At 41.2% G+C, this 24,143-nt stretch overlaps 1 protein-coding gene across 2 annotated transcripts in view; it reads right to left on the bottom strand.

The window, feature by feature from the left end:
* DIS3L2 (DIS3 like 3'-5' exoribonuclease 2) overlaps positions 1 to 24,143 on the bottom strand; it is a 320,278-nt gene that overhangs the window by 193,351 nt on the left and 102,784 nt on the right. For both annotated transcript variants that reach the window (XM_056565531.1, XM_056565532.1), the window contains one exon: positions 11,764 to 11,941. In XM_056565531.1, coding sequence (XP_056421506.1) covers positions 11,764 to 11,941 — 178 coding nt within the window. The remainder of the gene's footprint in view (positions 1 to 11,763; positions 11,942 to 24,143) is intronic.

A 24,143-nucleotide genomic window follows, 5' to 3' on the forward strand; every position in this document is an offset into this window, starting at 1 on the left:
TGCGGGGGCCGGCCAGAGCAGGTAAAGAAAAATACTAAAAGTCAGTGTTTCCCTACCAGGGGGCCTCCAGCTGTTGCAAAACTACAACTCTCAGCATGCTCGAACAGCCAAAGGCTGTCCGGGCATGCTGGGAGTAGTAGTTTCGCAACAGCTGGAGGTACCCTGTCAGAAAAACACTGAGCTAAGTGTAAAAGGAAAAAGTAGTAAAATAAAAAAACCTTTTGCTCACCTAGTCCCGGTCCCTGAAGATGTCGTTCCCCTCCGTGCGCTCTGGTCCCTGCTCTATTCATCTTACAGGACCTTTCACTTTTCAGCCAATCACAGGCCGCAGTGGTGTAAAGCCTGTGATTGGCTGAAGGGGAAAGGGCTTGTTCTGCAGCAAATACACTAGGTTTGAAATCTGCCCGGCAAACCTAGTGTATGCTGCTGCAGAACAAGGTGACAAGGGGGGGATAGGAAGAATGTGACAGAGGGGGGATGTGACATGAAGGGGGGGGGGGATGTGACATGAAGGGGGGTGGGAATGTGACAAGGGGGGGGGAATCTGACATGAAGGGGTGGGGGGAATGTGACATGAAGGGGTGGGGGGAATGTGACAAGAGGGGGGAATGTGACAAGAGGGGGGAATGTGACAAGAGGGGGGGGAATGTGACAAGAGGGGAGGGAATGTGACATGAGGGGGGGAAATGTGACATGAGGGGGGGAAATGTGACATGAGGGGGGGAAATGTGACATGAGGGGGGGAAATGTGACATGAGGTGGGGAAATGTGACAAGGGGGGGATTTGACAGGGGGAGGGGAATGTAACATGAAGGGGGAGAATGTGACAAGGGGGGGGGAGAATGTGACAAGGGGGGGGAATGTGACAAGGGGGGGGGAATGTGACAAGGGGGGGAATGTGACAAGGGGGGGGAATGTGACAAGGGGGGGGGAATGTGACAAGGGGGGGGGAATGTGACAAGGGGGGGGGAATGTGACAAGGGGGGGGGAATGTGACAAGGGGGGGGGAATGTGACAAGGGGGGGGAATGTGACAAGGGGGGGGGAATGTGACAAGGGGGGGGGAATGTGACAAGGGGGGGGGAATGTGACAAGGGGGGGGGAATGTGACAAGGGGGGGGAATGTGACAAGGGGGGGGGGAATGTGACAAGGGGGGGGGAATGTGACAAGGGGGGAATGTGACAAGGGGGGAATGTGACAAGGGGGGAATGTGACAAGGGGGGAATGTGACAAGGGGGGAATGTGACAAGGGGGGAATGTGACAAGGGGGGAATGTGACAAGGGGGGAATGTGACAAGGGGGGAATGTGACAAGGGGGGAATGTGACAAGGGGGGAATGTGACAAGGGGGGAATGTGACAAGGGGGGAATGTGACAAGGGGGGGAATGTGACAAGGAGGGGGAAGAATGTGACAAGGAGGGGGAAGAATGTGACAAGGAGGGGGGAAGAATGTGACGGGGGGATGTGATAAGGGAGAGGGGGAATGTGACAAGGGAGGGGGAATGTGATGGGGGAGATGTGAAATGGGCGGGGGGGGGATATGTGAGATTCAGTGCAAAAAATTGTACCGCTTTTGGTACAAATTTCCAGAAAGAATCATACCGCCAGGGAGGTTAAACACTTAAAAAATGTTCTCACTAAATATATTTCCAAAGATGCTATTAACCAAAAATGTAACCAGATGTTGGTAACAACCCAATTAATCCATACAAAAGGTACCAAATCATATAAGATCAGAACTTTTGTGTAATAATTTGAAATGACACAGGAAAAAAAAGTATTAAACACATGAAGGGAGGTGCAAAAGGGCATGGGAAGTTAAGACAACTGCTAAACTATCATCTGTCTATACACACACAAATATTAATAGATAAATTATAATATACACGGTCATGGCCGTAAATGTTGGTACCCCTGAAATTTTTTAAGAAAATGAAGTATTTCTCACAGAAAAGGATTGCAGTAAAATTTTTTGCTATTCCCTTTGTGTGTATTGGAACTAAACAAAAAAGGGAGGAAAAAAAGCAAATTGGACATAATGTCACACCAAACTCCAAAAATGGGATGGACAAAATTATTGGCACCCTTTCAAAATTGTGGATAACTAAGATTGTTTCAAGCATGTGATGCTCCTTTAAGCTCACCTGGGGCAAGTAACAGGTGTGGGCAATATAAAAAGGACACCTGAAAGATAAAAAGGAGAGACGTTCACTTCGTCTTTGCATTGTATGTGTGTGTGTGTGTGTGTGTGCCACACTGAGCATGGACAACAGAAAGAGGCGAAGAGACCTGTCTGAAGACTTGGGAACCAAAATTGTGGAAAAAAACATTCTCCAGAGATCTAGATTTGCCTAGATGTTTGCAACCCACGGCACTGTAGCTAATCTCCCTGGGCGTGGACAGAAGAGAGAAATTGATGAAAGGAGTCAACGCAGGATAGTCTGGATGGTGGATAAGCAGCCCCAAACAAGTGCCAAAGATATTCAAGCTGTCCGGCAGGCTCAGGGAGCATCAGTGTCTGTGCAAACTATCCGTTGACATTTAAATGAAACAAAACACTATGGCAGGAGACCCAGGAGGACCCCACTGCTGACAGACATAAAGCAAGACTACATTCTGCCAAAATGAACTTGTCAGTAAAAATCCTTCTGGGTAAAAAAAAGTCTTGTGGACAGATGAGAACAAGATAGAGATTTTTGGTAAAGCACATCATTCTAATGTTTACTGAAAACAGAATGGAGGCCTACAAAGAAAACAGTACCTACAGTGAAATATGGTGGAGCATCAATGATGTTTTCGGGTTGTTTTGCTGCCTCTGGCACTGGGTGCCTTGAATGTGTGCAAGGGATCATGAAATCTGAGGATTACCAACGGATTTTGGGTCGCACTGTACAGCCTAGTGTCAGAGAGCTGGGTTTGCACCCGAGATCTTGGGTCTTCAAGCAGGACAATGACCTCAAATATACATCAAAAAGCACCCAGAAATGGATGGCAACAAAGCGCTGGATAGTTCTGAAGTGGCCAGCAATGAGTCCAGATCTAAATCCCATTGAACACCTGTGAAGATATCTAAAAATTTGCTAAAAATCCGGTCTCCCCCATCTCCACCACAGCTCGCCCACCTGCGGCCTACCGCATGTCTTTAAGATCCGAATAATGACCTGGTTTGGAGAGTGTGGCCTCCTTCTTTGCTCTCCGTTCTTTGCTAAAAATTGCTATTGGGAAAAGGCGCCCTTCCAATAAGAGAGACCTGGAGCAGTTTGCAAAGGAAGAGTGGTCCAACATTCTGGCTGAGAGGTGTAAGAAGCTTATTGATGGTTATAGGAAGCCACTGATTTGTTTTTTCCCCCAAAGGGTGTGCAACCAAATATTAAGTTAAGGGTGCCAATAATTTTGTCCAGCCCATTTTTGGAGTTTGGTGTGACATTATGTCCAATTTGCTTTTTTTCCTCCCTTTTTTGTTTAGTTCCTATACACACAAAGGGAATAAACACGTGTATAGCAAAACATGTGTTACTACAATCCTTTTCTGTGAGAAATACTTCATTTTCTTGAAAAACATTTATGGCCATGACTATTCGTATACATACAAACTGTGTGTACCTCACATAAGTATATATTTTCATGCCTTTTTAGGTGGTAACTTTGGAATGTGTTTGCTGATCAAAGAGATTGTGAATTTTTTTTACCCCATTACATATAGTGTACTTAATATGCAGCTATGAATACTTTTACACTGCCGTTGTGACCTGCCCATAACGGGTCTGTTAGGTTTTTTGGGCCTTTAACAGCAATAATCGGGACGAGTCACACCGGGCACTGCCAGATCCCATTGATTATAATGGGGTCCGTTGTTGTAGAGTAGTATAGCGGGAGAAGAGGACTGTGCATTGTGCACTAATTTTTTTCCCGCTATACTCCCGTCATTTTACAATGGACATAACAGCAGCTTAGAAGTAGCCTATTTGTGTCAAAATATTGTAAAAAAAAAAAAAAAAAATCTGGATCATTTCTAGCATAAATTTTTTTTAAATTATTTTTATTTATGGCGTACAACTTACCTTTATCTTATGTTGGTCGGTACAACCACGCCATTTTTGCAGGGCAGTATTCCAACATGATAACCACAGACACACCTCCATGACAAGCACTGCCTTGCTAAAGAAGCTGAGGTTAAGGTGATGGACTGGCCAAACATGTCTCCAGACCTAAACCCCATTGAGCATGTGTAGGGCACCCCCCAAACAGAAGGTGAGTGAGCACAAGGTCTCTTACATCCTCTCCTCCATGAAGGCATCACAGACCTGGTGGCAGAGGACTCCAGTAGCAACCTGTGAAGCCCTTGTGAACTTCATGCCCAAGAGGCTTACCGAAGTGCTAAAACAGCGCCAGCCACACAAAATATTGACACTTTGGGCCCAATTTTGGACATGTCCACTTAATGTTGCTGTTCTTTCAGAATACCTCACTGTTCTGCAGGCTGTGCACTCACTACTACAGTGTTTCCCAACCAGGGTGCCTCTCCAGGTGTTGTAAAACTACAACTCCCAGCCTGCCTGGACAGCCAAAGGCTGTCTAGGCATGCTGGGAGTTGTAGTTTTACAACATCTGGAGGCACCTTGGTTGGTTAACACTGCACTACTATATGCTGTAGCAGAGTAGATTTTTTCAGTGTTGTCAGATGGAAAGAATATATTTACAAAATGTGAGGGATGTACTCATGTTATATACAAATAAAAATAAATTCTGTTACTTACGAGTAGCTGTATTAGTCCATTGATGCAGACCAATACCACAGAATATTGCAGAACCTTTTAATATCTTTTTTATTGGACCACTTGTTTTTTTCAAAAAGATTGTGACTCCTAAAATCTTTGATACAAAATGCTCTTAAAGTTTGCAACAATTATGATTTTGCATAATACCCTCATACAAACATACAACTGTCCTGATATGCAAAACAGATCTCCTGCCATAGTGACGCCCCCTAGGAATGATTGACTGCCCGTGTCCTCACTTTGCACCCTAAGCAGACTGAGCAGAGCGGTGACATGGGCCGTCAAACACGCCAAGGGTGAGTCACTATGCCCGGAGCGACGGGACTAGGCAAGTATAGCTCCCAACCCAGGGGACATCTTATAGGGTGGCATGGGTAACTTACAAACTTCATATCCTCCCCATCCCTGGGGACAAAACAACCCTCGGAGATTGGGAGGATGAGATTTTCCATATATACTGCGTTGAAAATGTATCCACCAGTGTAACCTCTATTTGTGTTGATCTTAAGACTACTAGTGAAACATGATTTCCCTACCAAGGTAAAGTACTTGTCTTTAGCAAAAACGTATTATATAACGTAGATAATACCATTTATGTAATTTTTTAACCAATGCATATTAAAAATGGTGTATATTTTTGGGTGAAAAATGCTGCCAAATACAGAAAGTGAGGGCAGGACAAGGGCTCTGTGCAGGCTCCTGGCTTGTCGGTCATCCTGATGTGACCCGGGAGCCCTGCTTGCCCTCTGCGCACAGAGCCCTGCGTGTACACCGACAATTCCTGTATTTGGTCTTCTAACAGAGACACACAGGCAATAGCTGTAGGGACACAAATATTTACATTTTGTAACCAATGTATTTATATGTGTAATACATGTTATTTTCTACATTAAATAAAAATTTTTTGCTAATGACCGGAACACTTTAAGACCTCTAGGGATCTTAGTGTCTAAAGGGTAGATCCATAAAGCTTCTCTATCTTCGATCATCTCCGCCACACCCTGGGTGGCTTGTGAATTTACTCCACAGCTAATTTTTTGACCAACCTTAATGCATTTCTAAAAAGTATTTCTTTGTCTTACATGTTTAAGATCTGCCAGGTGATTTTTAATGGCCTACCTTGTGCACCCACATCAGAACACAGACTGCATTTAATATTGTACATGACAATTAAAAGTACAATTCATCAACCTCTTAATTGCAAATAGTTTACTTTGGTGAGAATTGTTAAATTACTCACAAATAAAATTTTTGCTTACACCACACAGGAGGGAATCACACCAAAACATCCCTGCATATCCAACCAGGTCCTTTGTGCGTTCATAAAGGGTTCATCAATGTACAGACTGTACCAGTGGATGTGATCAAGAAATTATTTAGGGGAGTGAAAATGTAAACGTGTTCATTTACATGACTGATGATGCCATAGACACTGAAAGGAGCAGGGTGTGTGCTTGATAGCCACTCAATTCAAACTCAGATCTTGTGGATGGTGGGGGAAGGGAAGAGTGAAAATAAGCTGTTTAGGAAGCAACAATAAAAATGTGGACATAAAGTGGGGATCAAAAGTTTGGGCACCCCAGGTAAAAATTTGTATTAATGTGCATAAAGAAGCCAATAAAAAAAATCTCCAAAAGGCATCAAATTACAGATTAGACATTCTTATATGTCACCAAAAGTTAGATTTTATTTCCATCATTTACACTTTCAAAATAACAGAAAACAAAAAAATGGCGTCTGCAAAAGTTTGGGCACCCAGCAGAGTTAGTATCTTGTACTGCCCCCTTTGGCAAGTATCACAGCTTGTAAACGCTTTTTGTAGCCAGCCAAGAGTCTTTCAATTCTTGTTTGAGGTATCTTTGCCCATTCTTCCTTACAAAAGTCTTCCAGTTCATTGAGATTTCTGTGCTGTCTGTCACACACTGCTCTTTTAAGGTCTATCCATAGATTTTCAATTATGTTGAGGTCAGGAGATTGTGAAGGCCATGGCAAAACCTTCAGAAAACCTCGTGGATTTCAAGGTGTGTTTAGGATCATTATTCATTTGTAGAAGCCATCCTCTCAAACTTCAGCTTTTTCACAGATGGCATCAATTTAGCATTCAAAATATGCAGAAATTTTATTGAATCCATTTTTCCTTCTACTCGCGAGATGTTCCCTGTGCCACCACTGGCTGCAATACAACCCCAAAGCATGATTGATCCACCCCCATGCTTAACAGTCGGACAGAGGTTCTTTTCATTAAATTCTGTTCCTTCTCCAAACATACCTTTGCTCATTCCGGCCAAAAAGTTACATTTTAACCTCATCGGTCCACAGAACTTGTTTCCAAAATGCATCAGGCTTGTCTATATGTTCATTTGCAAAGTTCAAACCCTGATTTTTGTGGTGAGGATGTAAAAGAGATATTCTTCTGATCACATCCATGAAGACCATATTTGTACAAGTATCTCTTTATAGTGGAATAGTGTACAACAACTCCAGTGTCTGACAGATCTTTCTGGAGGGATTGTGCAGTCAAACGTGGGTTTTGAATAGTTTTTCTCACAATCCTGCGAGCTGTTCTGTCTGATATTTTTCTTGGTCTTCCAGATCTTGCTTTAACTTCCACTGTTCCTGATGACTGCCATTTCTTATTTACATTCCGAACAGAGGATATTTACATCTGAAAACGTTTTGCCATCTTCTTATAGCCCTCTCCAGCTTTGTGAGCGTCAACTATTTTCAGTTTCAGATTTCTAGACAACTGCTTAGAAGAACCCATGGTGCTGATTGTTGGGGCAAGGTCAGATGAGTCTGGGCATTTAAAACCTTTGAGATTGACATCACCTGGTCTTCCCAGATGATCATTGAGAACAATCCATGACACTGGCAGGTCTCAGCTTTGCTAAGGGGGCAGTGCATGCTATAAATTTTGCAGGGTGCCCAAACTTTTGCAAGTGTAAATCATGGAAATAAAATCTAACTTTTGTTGACATATTATAAGATTGTCTAATCTGTAATTTGATGCCTTTTGGAGATTTTTACATCTTTCCTTGGCTTCTTTATGCACATTAATACAAATTTTTACTTGGGGTGCCCAAACTTTTGATCCTCACTGTATGTGTGCTAAAAAAAAATTGTATTCAAAAGTGATTAATTGGTTTTTGCTAATGTGAGCTATATTTATCAACCCCCGTGATAGTATGATAAATGTGCCATGCATAAGCAAAACTAAAGCAAAAAAAATGCCTACAGAACTTGCTTACCAAAGCAACAATGATAAATCTCCCCCCAAAGTGTTTATAACTACATTGTATGGTACCACTTAGATTCACTTCAGGCTTCATAGGCATGAGGTGTGAAACTAAAGCGGAATTAAATTTAAAAAATATGAAACTGAAGTCATGCAGAGGCGCCATAGTGACCCATATACTGAAGAGGTTGAACTCAAGCGGTGTGTTGATTGGCTAAAACATACAAAACCTGTGAACTCCTCTGAACTGTTTTTCAACAGTAAAGCGATCTCTCTGGACAATACTTTAAAATTTGCAAAAAATTTGCAATCAACCAGGATTTTCCTCCTTCATTTTAAGAAACCACATTGTATCTTATGCTAGAGTCATCTATCTGAGCACAGCAAATTAGCAGGCGCTGCAAAGTTAGCTTTCCAAGACCCATCTTTAAATAATGGACTTCTGACGAAAAGGAGATTAAACTCCCTTTTGCTGAAAGTTGATCTGTAGGGAGATTTCAACAAGTGTTTGTGGGCTTCCGGAATAGCAGGAAAAGGCCTATATTCAATTTAAAATAACATCTGCACAGCAGAATGGAAAGGGAGGTTATGTATGGTGACAAGCAGAGGGGGAAAAAAAATGTGATCAGGGCAGCTTTGTGAATCCATAATTTCTTCAAAACTGTTCCAATACAGTACATTAATGTTATACTGACAAAAAAAAAAATGCTACAGGGCCCAACACATTTTTCAAATCAGAATGCTGCATTAACCCCCTTCCCACTTGGGCCATTTTTGCACTTATGATTTTTAGAAGGTGAAGAGGAGAAAACAAACTCCATTTTCCACCTACAGACCCATATGAGGGCTTGTTTTTTGCACCACCAATTTTATTTTGTAATACCATTAATCATGTCACAAAAAAAACTACAGCAAAACAATATTTGTGTGGGGCAAAATTGGAAAAAAAAACAAAAAAAACGCCAAGTTTGTAAATTTCGGGGGCTTCTGATTCTACACAGTGCACTTTTCCGTACAAATGACCCCTTATCTTTATTCTGTAGGTCCATACGGTTACAAGGACATAAAATTTATGTAGGTTTTATTTTACTACGTAAAGGAGAGGTCCTGTATGGACTATTCCTACTCCATCCTGCCTGGGCTGAAGAAAAAGAACTTTCACTTACCTTCCTCCGTTCCCCCAGAGCTCCGCAACAGCTGATCAGTCGGCCGGGCTGCTTCCTACTTCCTTTAGCCTATCAACGGCTGCAGCCATGGCACTTAAGCCCATCACCGGCCGAGGTGGGACATCGCTGCGGTCGGCGATAGGCTGAAGCGCCGTGTGACGTCCCGGGCTAAAGGAAGTAGGAAGCAGGCAGCCCGGCCGATCAGCTGTTGCGGAGCTCCGGGGGAACGTAGGAAGGTAAGTGAAAGTTTGTTTTCTCTTTTTGCAGCCCAGGCAGGATGGAATAGGAAGTCCGTACCGGACATCCTTTAAATTAAAACTACATGCACCAAAATTAGTATGTTTAAAACTGTTCACTTCTGACCACTATAACCTTTTATTTTTCAGTATATAGGAATGTATGAGTTTTTATCTGCACCATTTTTATTTTGATGGGACCTTTTGATTCCATTTTATTATTTTTTTCTATCATATGAAGTAACTAAAAATACGCATTTTCTTACACTTGCGCCTTTGACTGTGCAGTTTAACTAACATTATATGTTAACAGATAGGAGATTTACGCATGTGGCAATACCACACATTTTTAGGTTTTAATATATATATATTTTTTTTTTATTAGAAAATGGAGAAAGGGGGGCGATTTCAATTTTTTATTAGGGAAGGGGATAATGCATACTTCCTTTTTTTAAATTTTTTTTAGTACCCATAAGGGACGATAACATGCAATCTTTAGATTGTGTACACTGATCAATGCTTCTCCATAGGAGAGCATGGATCACTGTTATCGGTGCTCCATTGCTTCAGACTGGCAAAGATGAATGCAAGGCTTGAGCACAGATCGGATGGCCAGGAGGAAGGCAAGACACCTCCCAACGTCCTCTTAGCTGATCTGGATACCGCAGCAGTCCCAATCAGTCCACTGAGCTGTCCGGGAACGGTATTAACCGCTTTTAGATACCGCAATCAACTTTGATCCCGGAGTCTAAAGGGTTAATGCCGGACATCAGCCGGCCAGACATTAGCTGAGGGTCCCGGTTGCTGATCGCAACCGGGACCCACCTGGTATGTTGCGTACCCACCTGCTTAGCGTGCACGCCATACAGCGGGAGTCTGCAGAGGGCGTACATATACGTCCATTTGCAGGAAAGGGTTAAAGCTCCGCTTTATGGTTTAATGTTCCCATTAAGACAAAAGCCGGGCAAGCCTGTCAATTTCTCCTGGGAGATAAGCCACCAGGGATGTTTAGTAGTGGCTTAATCCCTTTTCCCCTCAATGACCGTTTAAGATCTGTGACGCTGGCCCCCTCAACTGTATACAAACAGGATATATTGTCGAACAATCTACAATAAATCATTGTCTAAAACCAAAATAATCCATACATTGTACTCTGCTTTGTCTCTAGAATTGCAGGAAATATTTTTTAGTTACTATTGACTCCCTGCAGACTGGAAAATTGTATAAATGATGACAGGAATGCAATGAAGCCATTGTAAGAGCCGAGGTACAAGCTCTCAAGTCCCCAAAGTGAAAGTATAAAAGTGCAAGTGTTCACACAAAAAACTGCACGAGGATGCGGTCCAGTAGGAGCCCTTCTCAAAAAGGAGAGAGGCCCACCAATAAACCAAACCCTTCGCCTCCAGGCCAAAAGGCACCTGCAAGGCTCCAGGTACAATGTCCCCTTTTGCCAAAGTTACTCAGGGACTGAAAGTGCTTTTGCCTAACAACCTGGAAAAAAACAAGTTGCGGCCGAGGAGCCAGTTAAACCAGCCTGGCACCCCTGCTGAAGCAAGGGTGCCCAGGGCACGACAGGAATGAAGCCAATGTAAGTCATGTAATGGATTCACTTACAATACAAGGAATCCAACATTCAAACCATTCAATTTTCCCAGTCATCCACCATGACTGCACAAGCTGAATGTCAAACTTAAAAGGGGAGCTCCGGGGAAGAAAACTAAAAATGCCCCAAAGCCACCACAATACCTGTTCTGTGTCTTCTGTAGTTATCCATGTGATTTTGCCAGCTCCTGTGGCACCTGCTGTCTTCTGAATGTCTCCTGTATTTTATTTTTCTTGCTTGCAGCCCAAACTACAACTCACAGCAGTCAGTGCAGCTCTGTGTAATGGCTGCCAGCCAATTGCTTTTCCTATCTGTGTGCATGCTGTGTTGTTGTAAACACACTGTACATTTCTTTTCTTTCAAACTACTACTAGGACACTGCTGCAGCCAGTGATTGGCTGAGCCGCAATGTTCAGTAATGTCTGTAGCTTCAGAAAGTGCAGTGCAGCAGAGACTGTTAATATGTTTTTCACCCTGTTTGTAATAGATGCTGGGAAAAGCCTGGGCCTGTAAACATTTTTACTATACACACTGTGCTAATAGTAACATATCCTACACAGTGCCCATCCAGTGAGAAACCAAAGCCTTTCATTAGAGATAAACATTAGGCAACCCTTCCAAAGTATACCTCAGAAGGCAGACAGACTAAAGTCCAGTGGTCTTCATTAAGACCAGGGAAACATTGATAATGCAAATTTTAAACTCCATTCTCACAGTTGAACTGTAGAAAGACAAATATACTTGCCATTTTCAGCATTACAAGACAATCTGCTTAAGTCTTCTAAGTCACACTCAAACTGGGCCTCTATAATGAGATCTGGGCTCTTTGATCCATCCCGTACATGATGTGAAGCTGCAGCATGTTGTACCGTCTCTTTCAGAGTTGATACGCTTTCACCATCGTACACCTCCTGCTTTATAACCTGCGCACACAAAATATAAAGATACACGTTAACTTGAAATCTTTGTAATATTTCCCTCCGCCCAACACACAATTCCAATTGGACTATTGTGTTAGTCCCCTACACGAAATTGAAATGAAGTAAATTTGAACCTGTGTTTATAAGACAGCAAAATATAGAAAAACTGAAACATAGTATGGACCCTTTGGAGAAGGCAGACGGTCTCAGAATACATGCACTAAGTTATCCTGTGCATAACACTAAGTCCTGCTCCACTTTCTGTATTAATGCACATCTCTTACCATTGACTTTAAATGTTTTTTCTGCTGTCCTGTTCACACTGCAGAAATTCTGCTAGCAGAAGTCCGACGCTGAATTCCTTTCTGCTTGAAGAAAGAACATGTTCATTCTTCAAGCAGAAGCCAATAGAAGTCAATTGTAAAAATAAATACTGCCCGAGAGTATCAAACGGAATTCAAGCGGAATTCAGAAAAGTAGATTAAATAGCCTCCTCATATTCAAAAAGGAAACTATGGATACTATGTTTTATAGACCCAGTCTATTTTGGCAGCCAGGATCCCAACACATACTATGCAAATGTATAACTATATGTTCAACAAATAACCTGTTAAAAAAAAATCTACAGCACATTGAAATTATTCTCATTCACACAATACCGATCTAGTCAAGATTTTGCATCTTTTTAGGGCCTGCAATATTCTATGCAACAGAAACCCTGAATATCACCATCCTAAGTGATGCCAAAATGAGACGTAGACCTCAGATTTTCAATAGTAAATATAGATAAGTTTACTGTACATTCCGGGAGCTTTCCTTTCACATCTAGTAAATAGACATTACAAATGAAGTCTGAAAAGACAGAATTAAAGTGTTTTTGTTTACCTTCTACATGTGTAGTGCATCCATGTATAAATCCAGTACAAATACTACTGTTCTACCTTAAAAACAGCATAGTAATCAAGAATACAGATTAATAATCATTTAATCATAATCAGTCAGGACAGGTGTGTGAACACAGCCATCAATTATATACCCAGGCTACTAATTTTAGTCAGTGGAAAGTTGATGGGTGTTGAGAGCCTGTTTATTTACAGCTTAAAAAAGGTTTCAAAACCTACGCAGAGCTGCACATGTTGGCTGCCATGTGTTCACTGAACCTGTCTTACCTCAAAGATTTGGAAAGATTTGAAAAGCAAGGTGATTGTTTTCAATTCAAAATAGTGGAACATCTCTAAGAAGTAATCCCAACAGCCTTGAGAGGATCGGTAATTAACACCTAACCTGGAATTAAGTCAACTGGCACTAAGACTCTTTCGCCTAAGACTCAGCTGTCAGAGCAGGAGATACTACTGCAGACCGTTCAGGCTTTAAATAGTAAACGGTGGTTGCATCACTAACTTCTAGGAAGTCAAAATGGTCAAAGACCTAAAACTTTATTTTAAGCTCAACAATATTTAGAAGAAGCATTAAGTATACAATTGTTATACACAAGGACAAAAGAAAAAATTAGCTTGAACTTTCTCTTTTATGAAGCCGATCAATCGGAAAAACTAAATTAACTTAATATTTTTATGTTCAAATATTAACACATGCAAAAAAAAAAAAAATTATATATATATATATATATATATATATATATATATATATATATATATATATATATATATTGTACACACTTAACAGCTTTAAATCAACTAGAATAACTAATGTTCCTAAAGGTATGCTTCACTGCTGTCCATTTAAGAATAGCTTCATGTATGGTAGACAGGAGGAAGACATTTTATGTCCACACTTTTGGTTCATCTACATGCCTCTTCTGTGAGCTGTTGCAAGTCCGTCTGTATGTAATGTTGCCTATCATTTGCAACTGAAATGTGAATATTAAAGACATTCACCTATTTCCAAGAGATGGCATACAGCATTACATACATACATACATACAGAGAGCAGTGGAGAAAGAAAGGAGCAGGTGAACAAGTTTTCCTATCCCTGCTGGATGGAGAAGTCCAGTCGTGCTTGTGCCCAGCCCACTTCATCCAGCAGAGATGACAAGCCTGTCACAGTATCAACACATGTAAAATTATCTAGTAATGTGTATATGTGGAAATATGATTTAGAATATATGGAGCCCCCTCCAGTCTTACTTCATGTCCCAGACAGTCAAGTGCAGAAGAAAACCAAAAAATTTTCAATGCAACATATTACCTCTCACAATTATATGATAGCCTAAGTGGCATACATTAAAGCCTTCTGTCAGAGGTACCTCTAATTGGGGAAGTGTTGACAAATATATGTGACGTGCAAGGGTCAATCCATTTATTCTTGGCAATTGGCAACTCTAGGATGCTTTCCCTGATCGTCTGTGTATAGTATTTCTCTCTATGCGTATACTACGTACCGTATTTTTCGCCGTATAAGATGCACTTTTTCTTCTCCAAAACTGGGGGGGAAAAAGTCGGTGCGTCTTATATGGCGAATACACCCCTATCGCGGCGGTCCCTGCGGCCATCAACGGCCGGGACCCGCGGCTAATACAGGACATCACCGATCACAGTGATGCCCTGTATTAACCCTTCAGACGCGACGCTCAAAGCTGACTGCCGCGTCTGAAGGGAAAGTGACACTAACCCGGCTGTTCAGTCGGGCTGTTCGGGACCGCCGCGATTTCACCGCGGTGGTCCCGAACAGCCCAACTGAATAGCCAGGTTAGTGCTTACAGGACACCGGGAGGGATCTTACGCGCCTCCTCGGTGTCTTCTCCATTCAGGGATCCCCTGTATGGCCGGCGCTCTCCTTCCTCGTCATCACGTACGTGCGTTGGCGTGCGTAACGACGTGATGTCGGCGACGGAGAGAGGGGATACCCGGCCGGCAGCAGAGACGTTCCGGAGCGGCGGGGACACTGCGACAGCGATGGAGCGACATCCAGGGCAGAGGTGACTGGTCCGGAGCGGCGGGGACACGTGAGTATTACCTCCTATGCAGTGGTCTTCAATCTGCGGACCTCCAGATGTTGCAAAACTACAACACCCAGCATGCCCGGACAGCCAACGGCTGTCCGGGCATGCTGGGAGTTGTAGTTTTGCAACATCTGGAGGTCCGCAGGTTGAAGACCACTATTGGGTTAAAAATTTTTTTTTTTTTTTTTTAGATTTTGCACCTATAAATTGGGTGCATCTTCTACGCCGGTGCGTCCTATAGGGCGAAAAATACGGTGCATATATTAAATTTGCACCATAAATTGTTTAGAGCAAGTCCCTAAAAACAGGGCTCATGTTTCAGTTTGTGGCAGAGAGGTGGTCAGTGTTTTCACATTACCCTAAAGCTATCAAGTAGAGAAAATGTAGCCAGCCATGATATCTATTCTCAAACAGTATCAGAAAGGTAATAGGTACATTTCATCACACTATCAAAATAAAAAACATTAGCACATTGTTGTGTAATTTCTATTGTTAAATTCTAACACATGTATATCACATTACAGTAAAAGCTGACCAAAATATTTTACTATCCATATGTTTCACAAATTGGACCTTTCTATACAATAATACTCTATGCCATTGAAACTTAGTGTTCTAAACCAGATATATGAAAGAAATGTATGGAACAACAAGAGTATCATATTGGAGCTCTCCAAATGCTGAACCAGCCTGTCCAGAATGAATAGCAGCAATATTTTCTTGCACTGTTTAAAGGTCATGAAAAATATTATATCTGCATATTTATAAGACCAATAATGAAGACTCAAGAACAATTATGACAATTGCTGCTAACGTGCCAGGTACAAAAAAGGAAATAAAAAAAAATAAGAGAAACATTTATGGGTTGAAAACCAACATTCAGGGTAATATTCATTACTACATAATCTATTAACCAACCATTAATGTAATAACAGTAGAGTCTATCATGTATTCAGCAATTCCAATGTGCTATTAGCCTATTTAATAATAAAAAAGAGAAGATATGCACTTTAAAATCTAACATGACTTGCGCTGAGCTGGCGGCTATAGAGACGAAGTAGGAAGCTACGTCTGATTATAAAGCCAGGAAATCTAGCACTCTAAAGGGATTAGATGCCAATTTTTAAATACCTGTCAACTTGAAAAATTATTAAGCACCTAAAAAAACTGGCTACAAAATAAAACTGACACTGACTCGCCTTCCTACGTTCCCCCATTGCGCTGATATCTGCATCCCGGTCTCTGCTTCTTACACTCAGAACATCCTACTGCAGTCAGCATATAACCAGCCGCAGCGATGTCCCGCCTCGGCCTGTGATAGGCTGAGCGCACTGTCATGTAAGGAGATCGGGGCCCACTTTCTCCCTGCTGCCCAGGCTCCTTATATATTGTGCTCAGCCTATCACCGGCCGAGGCAGGACATCGCTGTGGCCAGTGTAAAGTTCCCAGCCTAAGAAGCAGGGACCAAAGCAGCGCTGGAGGAACGGGACACAATATTGGGGGAAGGTAGGAAGGAGAGTTCAAGTTGTTTTGTTCTTTTTTTGCAGCCCGGGAACAGGGGACATTACAAAAGTTTTCCACCGCATTTCTCCAGGGGGTACTCCGGAGGGAAAGAACTTTTTTTTTCAAACTGGTGATAAAGTTACATAGATTTTTAAGTTATTTCTGTTAACTCCTTAAAGACTCAGGGTTTTTCCACTTTCGTTTTTTCCTCCTTACCTTTTAAAAATCATAACCTTTTAAATTTTACACCCAAAATTCCATATTATGGCTTATGTTTTGCTGCACCAATTCTACTTTGGAGTGACAGTCAGTCATTTTACCAAAAAATCCACGCCGAAACGGGAAAAAATTCATTGAGAAAAAATTTGAGAAAAAGCCTTTTTGTTACTTTTGGGGGGCTTCCGTTTCTACGCAGTACATTTTTCAGTAAAAATGACACCTTTTCTTTATTCTGTAGGTCCATAGGATTAAAATGATACCCTACTTATATAGGTTTGATTTGGTCTTACTGGAAAAAAAATAATCATAACTAAATGAATACGGAAATTAATACGTTTAAAATCATCATTTGACCCCTAGGACTCATTTTTTGGACTTTGGAATTTCTTTGCGCATACGCCATTGACCATGCGGTTTAATTAACGATATATTTATAGTTCAGACATTTCCGTATGCAAAGAAACCACATGTTTATTTTTATTTACAGTTTTGTTTTTTATATGGGAAAAGGAGTGATTCTTTTATTAGGGAAGGGGTTAAATGTTCTTTAACCTTTTTTTTTTAACACTTTTTTTGCAATGTTATAGCCCCCTCTAGTGGCTTTAACACTGCACACACATCTACACAGATCACTGCCATGCATTAACATGGCAATGATCAGTGTTATCAGCGGTCGATTGCTCAAGCCTGGATTTCAGGCTTGGAGCAATCATTCGCTGATAGGACGTGCCGAAGGCAGGTAACGGACCCTCCGCTTGCATTCAATTTCACCAAGATGGCCCCGATTTTTGAAGTAGAGAGACTTTCAACGCTGCATCTAAAGGGTTAATAGACGGCACAAAATTGGTGCTGCGTGCTATTAGCCAGGGGTCCCACCTTTCATTTGCCGCTGGGACAGACCCACGTGACCCCGCGTTATAGACCGGGACCAGGGCGTACAGGTACGCCCTGTGTCCTTAAGAGGTTAAAAAAATCTAAGGTCTTGTAGGACTAAGGTGCTGTATGTCCTGAAGGAAGGTGCATAGCCTTTACAGTCAGACATGGTACTCTCTGCTGCCTTCTCTAGATGATCCCATTGTCTTATCTCAAGGTTGAGATAACAAAACCTCTTTCCATTTAACCTATTAGGGGACAAACTTTATAGAGGCCTACCCTCTAGGAGTCAGTGTGGCGAACACATGAGTGCTTTGTTGACCGGCCCACATATTACATAGAAGGCTAGTTATTTGAAGAGCCCTGGCGTAATGCTACATTTTCCCAAGTGAGGGTGTGTGGCTGACCATACCTTACACCAGGTTTAATCTGAAATGAGTTTTCTTGTAAGACTATTCAAGTACCTAATAAAAATATATATAATAAATGAATCACATACTACACTAGAGTTCTGTTATGGTTAATAACACTACTAAATATCATGCTGCAGCAGGATTAACTAGCCTAAGCTGCTTCCATGCTCATAAACCTTTTTTTCACCCGACAGGATGAAACACTAAATGAATAGTTATGAATGCCAATTTATAGGTATTGAGCATGAGCTCCATTATCACAAATGTATTAAAAAAAGAAACATTTTTATATTATAAAATTTTTTTTATATATATATATATATATATATATATATATATATATATATACATACATACACACACACATATATATATACACATATACATACATACATACATATACACACACACACACATATATATATGCATACATATACACACACACACACACACATATACATACACATACACACACTCTACAGGTTAATAGATTTAGTGTGCTTTAATGTGAAACGCATCATGTCAACATGAGATAACTTAACACAGGGGACCACCAAAGCAGTGTTATTGTGGGTAAAAGCTATTAAAATAAATGATTGAAGAAGAAAAAAAGCACAAAGCAGAAGAGGATTTATTAGCTAGTAGAAATCAGGTTGTGCAGATAAATTAAGCAAAGGAGATGAGGTAAAGAATAAAACAAGGTTTCAAAACAAGACGCTATTGATGGGAGCAAGTCACAATGCCAAAAGATCAGTAACAATTTAGTTTGGAAGTAAAAAGTCTGAAAATTAAACCGCCTCAAACATAGTTCTAAGTAACCTTCTAGAAATAAGAATTACAAACTCCTGGAACATGCAAGAAATCTGCAGACTGAGATAGGATGATCACCCTGTGAACTTAAGGGTTTCAGAATGGAAACAAAAGATTTGGAAAATTTTACTTTAAGTATTTGTACTTGAGCGTCAAGAAACTTATTGCCTTCCATGTTTTCCAATTCATTTCAGGTTTAGGGTCATACAAAGTGTAAGTGTAAATCAAAGCTGAAGGGGTCCATACTAATCTCCTTATGACAAAACAGCCTTGGCACAGCCACACAAGATGCGAGAGACCTGCCAGTAAAGTCTGTATACTACAGCACATGTTCTTCCATACAAATAAAAAACCTTCCATGTTACCATTCCAAAATCTTAAGTTAAGTGTATACAACAGATGGCACAGAGAAGTGTTGATCATTTATTTGGCTGCAGTATTAAATATTTCTTGTATAAAGTTTATAGATGACACTAGTTCTTGTACCAGAATTCGTGTTCCACAGAAATGTGAACAGCAGAGATCAAGGGGAAAATAAAAAAAAATAAAAAATGTACAAAAATACACTTGGAAAAACTGTTTGGCAGAAATGCTGTACACATGGGTAAATAAACCACTTTTCCACAATTTGAGTAACATGAAAGGTATTTTAGTTCTATGGAAGGATATGTGCTAGAGTATACAGCCTTTACTGACTGATCTCGAAGGAACTTGTGTAACTGTCAAGGCTGTTCAACTGCTGTCTATTTTAATGCATATGGTAGAGTACCATATGTAACGTTTTCCTCTAGTGCACTTACAAAACAATACAATTACTACAGCTGCCATGAGGTGGTTAAATAAGGATGGTTTCAAATCACATGCAAAAATAAATATCTGAAAAAAAAAAAAAAAGTGGTGTTGGGAAATATTTCTCTTCCCACATGCGCCAGAATTCATTTTAACTTTTGATAGGGAGAGTGGACCTCCTGAGAGGTGTAACCTTCTACTGCCATATAAAATATTAGAGAGTCCACACAGTTATGTGATTAAAGGGGTTATCAGGAATTAGGAAAGCACAGCTGACTCCTTGCAAAAATAGCACCCCGCCTGTCCTCAGGTTGTGTGCGGTTCGCAGCTCCGTTCCATTGACATGAATGGAGCCAAGTTGTAATACCAAACTGAGAAATCGGCATGATATTTTTTTGGAAGAAATTACCTTTGTTTTTCTTTTCCTGGATAACCCCTTCAAAAGGCGTACTCCTGTGCAGCTCTTCCACCCCCCCCCCCCCCCACTCCATCATCCAGACTCCCAGCATATAAAACAAAAACCTGGACTTAAGCAGGTGTATTCACCCTGCCCTCTTACCACACAGCCTCTTCAGCTGTCCTCGACAATATCTTCCTGGACATGCTGTATCCTGCTTGTTAGTCTAAAGTAGCAGTGTTGCTGCCTGACTGGTACTATGTAACCTTGTGGATTTGTGTAATTTGGTGGGTGCAAAGTGCTCCACACAGCAAGAATTATTGTGGCAACAATGAAACACATCTACGTTTTACAATGCCTGAGGGCCTATATGGATAATTTGGCCCCTTATGCACTTCACACAGAGCCGACGTACATCAGTTATCTGTCAGAATCACAGGTAGAACAGAATGCAGACAATCAGAGTACAGCACCAGGCCTGACTTTCAGTGGCCTAAATGTAGTCAGAGGGAGATCAAAACTTGTGCAGAGGAAAAGTTAACCAGTTGCCCATAACCAATCGCTTTTACTTTTAAGAAGCCTTTTTATAATTAAAGTAGTAATTTTTAAATCGTCTGAAAAGTAAAAGTAGCAATCTGATTGGTTGCTATGGGCAACTGGCCAACATTCCTCTGCACAGGTATTGATAAGTTCCCCCTAAGTTAAAGGAGATCTCCAGTATTGAAAAACCTAGCCCCTATCCTAAAGATAGAGGATAAGTTTAAGATCGCAGGGGGTCTGACCGCTGGGGCCCCCCCATGATCTCCCGTACGGGGCTCCGGCTCTCCGTCTGTATAGCGTGCGTCAACCACCATACAAAGCAGCGGCCGTCACGCCCCCTCAATACAACTCTATTGGAGAGCCGGAGCGCTCTCAACAATCTGAAACTTATCCCCTCTCCTTAAGATCGGGGATAAGTTTTTTTTAATACTGGAACACTCCTTTAATAGAACTGGGCAGCTTCTTGCTGGTATACACTTATTTACCAGGACTCAAAAGCATTTTCTGTTGCTCATTAGGGTCCAATTACAATCACAAAGCAGCCTGAACATAGTCACTACATTATGGGCCAATGAAATCAATGGGACCAGGTGTTGTATGCCACAGTTAACATGGGCATCCTGCTCTCGGCAGGATGCTAATGACTACACGTGACGTACAGCATAAACAGTCTGAACTTAGCCTTAAGCAGTTGACCTGGTAAAGTCTCCGTTTTATTTGAGATATTAAATACACAAAAAATAAAAATAAAAAATAAAGAGGAAAAAAAAAAGAAAATTGGACATCATGTCACACCAAACTTCAAAATTGGTCTGGACAAAATTATTGGGCCCCTTTCAAAATAGTGGAAAAAAAAAATAAGTAAAACATTGTTTCAAGCATGTAATGCTTCTTTAAACTCACCTGGGGCAAGTAACAGGTGTGCGCAATATAAAAATCACACCTGAAGGCAGATAAAAAGGAGAGAAGTTCACTTAGTCTTTGCATTGTGTATGTGTGCCACACTAAGCATGGACAACAAAAAAAGGGAAGAGAACTGTCTGGGGACTTTGATTTATTTTTTTTTCCCAAAAATTTTTGGTTTTAAACAATCTCAAGGTTACAAGTCCATCTCCAGAGATCTAGATTTGCCTTTGTCCACAGTGATCAACATTATCAAGAAGTTTTCAACCTATGGCACTGTAGCTAATCTTCCTGGGCGTGAACGAAATGGGAAAAATTGATGAAAGGTGTCAACGCAGGATAGTCCAGATAGTGGATAAGCAGCCCCAAACAAGTTCCAAAGATATTCAAGATGTCCTGAAGGCTCAGGGAGCATCTGTGTCAGCGCAAACTATCCGTCGACATTTAAATTAAATGCTATGGCAGGAGACCCAGGAGGACCCCACTGCTGACAGACATAAAAAAGCAAGACTATATTTTGCCATAATGAAATTGAGTAAGCCAAAATCCTTCTGGGAAAACATCTTGTGGACAGATGAGACCAAGAGAGATTTTTGGTAAAGCACATCATTCTGCTTTTTACCGAAATAGAATGGAAGTCTACAAAGACAAGAGCACAGTACCTACAGTGAAATATGGTGGAAGTGCAATTATGTTTTGAGGTTGTTTTGCTGCTTCTGGCACTCGGTGCCTTGAATGTGTGCAAGGCATCATGAAATCTGAGGATTAACAATTGATTTTGGTCGCACTGTACAGCCCAGTGTCAAAAAGCTGGGTTTGCGCCCGAGATCTTGGGTCTTCCAGCAAGACTATGACCCCAAACATATGTCAAAAAGCACCCAGAAATGGATGGCAACAAAGCGCAGGAGAATTCTGAAGTGGCCAGCAATGAGTCCAGATCTAAATTCCATTGAACACCTTTGGAGAGATCTTAAAATTGCCGTTTGGAAAATGCACCCTTCCAATAAGAGACCTGGAGCAGTTTACAAAGGAAAAGTGGTCCAACATTCCGGCTGAGAGGTGTAAGCAGCTTATTGATGATTATAGGAAGTGACTGATTTCAGTTATTTTTTCCAAAGGGTGTGCACCCGAATATTTAGTTAAGGGTGCCAATTTTGTGCAGCCCATTTTTTGAGTTTGGTGTGACATTATGTCCAATTTGCTTTTTTTCCCCTCCTTTTTTGGTTTAGTTCCAATACACACAAAGGGAATAAACATGTGTATAGCAAAACATGTGTTACTGCAATCCTTTTCTGTGAGAAATACTTCATTTTCGTGAAAAATGTCAGGGCTGCCAACATTTACAGCCAAGACTGTATATAGGCACACATATCACACTTTGGGTAGAAAGTGACACCCAGTATTACACTTATGTATTACTATGCTGATTGCAGGGTCATAGACAAGTTAATACAGGTGAAAGGAAGTTTTAATAAACATGATCACATCGTAGTTCAGGGAGAATGACAGTACAAACTCTCCCTCCCCTTTCTAAGAATTATGAATTTCCAAGCCCCAGGCTTTGAGCCATATAAACAGAGCTTTGTCTGAATCTATAAGCTTAGCATTTATAAGTACTTCACATTTTGTGCTGATCCATCATTGGTGGCTGCAGACAATAAAATCTCTTTTTGCTAAACAGAAATGGTTAAAAAAAAAAAAAAAAAAAAAACAACCACACCTCAAAACTGTATACAATAGATCCTTTAAACTTGAACTGTCATCTTTTACACATTAACCACATCCATGTTCTGGCGGTGAGACTAGTATGAGCCATATCTTGCCAAGAATTAAGATGAAGATAATCAGTGTAGTGCCAACATGTTCTGCAGTGTAAATTATATAGCTTCCTAGGCAACATGTTTTTTGCTTTATTTTTTATTTATTTTTTTCAGGAAAAAAAAAATTAGCTTCTCATCAGTAGTTACTTTAAAGCACAAATAGTTCCAGGGAACTGTGCATATGATAAGTGGTTAAACCCCCCCCCCCCCCCCCCCAATAGAGATACAGATATATATCTGTAAATGCTCAGACCACACAAAAACACCCTGCATCAAATTGGTCTGCATGGCTGTTGTCCAAGAAGGAAGCCTCTTCTAAAGAGGAATCACAAGAAAGCCCACAGTTTGCTGAAAACAAGCAGACTAAGGACATGGATTGCTAGTACCATGCCCTGCGGTCTGATGAGACCAAGATAAACTTATTTGATTCAGATGGTGTCAAGCGTGTGTGGTGGCAACCAGGTGAGGATTACAAAAGACAAGTGTGTCTACAGTCAAGCATGGTGATGGGAGTGTTATGGTCTTGGGCTGCATAAGTGTTGATGACACTGGGGAGCTACAGTTCATTGAGGGAACCATAAATCTTAACATGTACTGTAATATACTAAACCAGAGAATGAACCCCCTCCCTACAGGGACTGGGCCACAGGGCAGTATTCCAACATGATAATGATAAAGAGTTGGGGTAATGGCGATGGATTGGTCAAGCAGGTCTCCAGACCTGAACCCTATTGAGCATCTGTGGGACATCCTCAAACTTTGAGGGAGTGCAAGGTCTCTAACATCCACCAATTCTGTGATGTCATGGAGAAGTGGAAGAGGACTCCAGTGGCAAACGCTCTGGTAAACTCCATTCCCAAAATGCTTTACCTCTTAAGGCAGGGATGTGGAAATTCTATCACCTGACGCCCGGGACAAGTAGTTTTGGGTGCCGGGCAGGTGAATTGTTCATAGATTTAGCCCTGTATCGGGCTAG

This window comes from Hyla sarda, chromosome 3 (assembly GCF_029499605.1).
Source record: "Hyla sarda isolate aHylSar1 chromosome 3, aHylSar1.hap1, whole genome shotgun sequence".
Classification (NCBI taxonomy): domain Eukaryota; kingdom Metazoa; phylum Chordata; class Amphibia; order Anura; family Hylidae; genus Hyla; species Hyla sarda.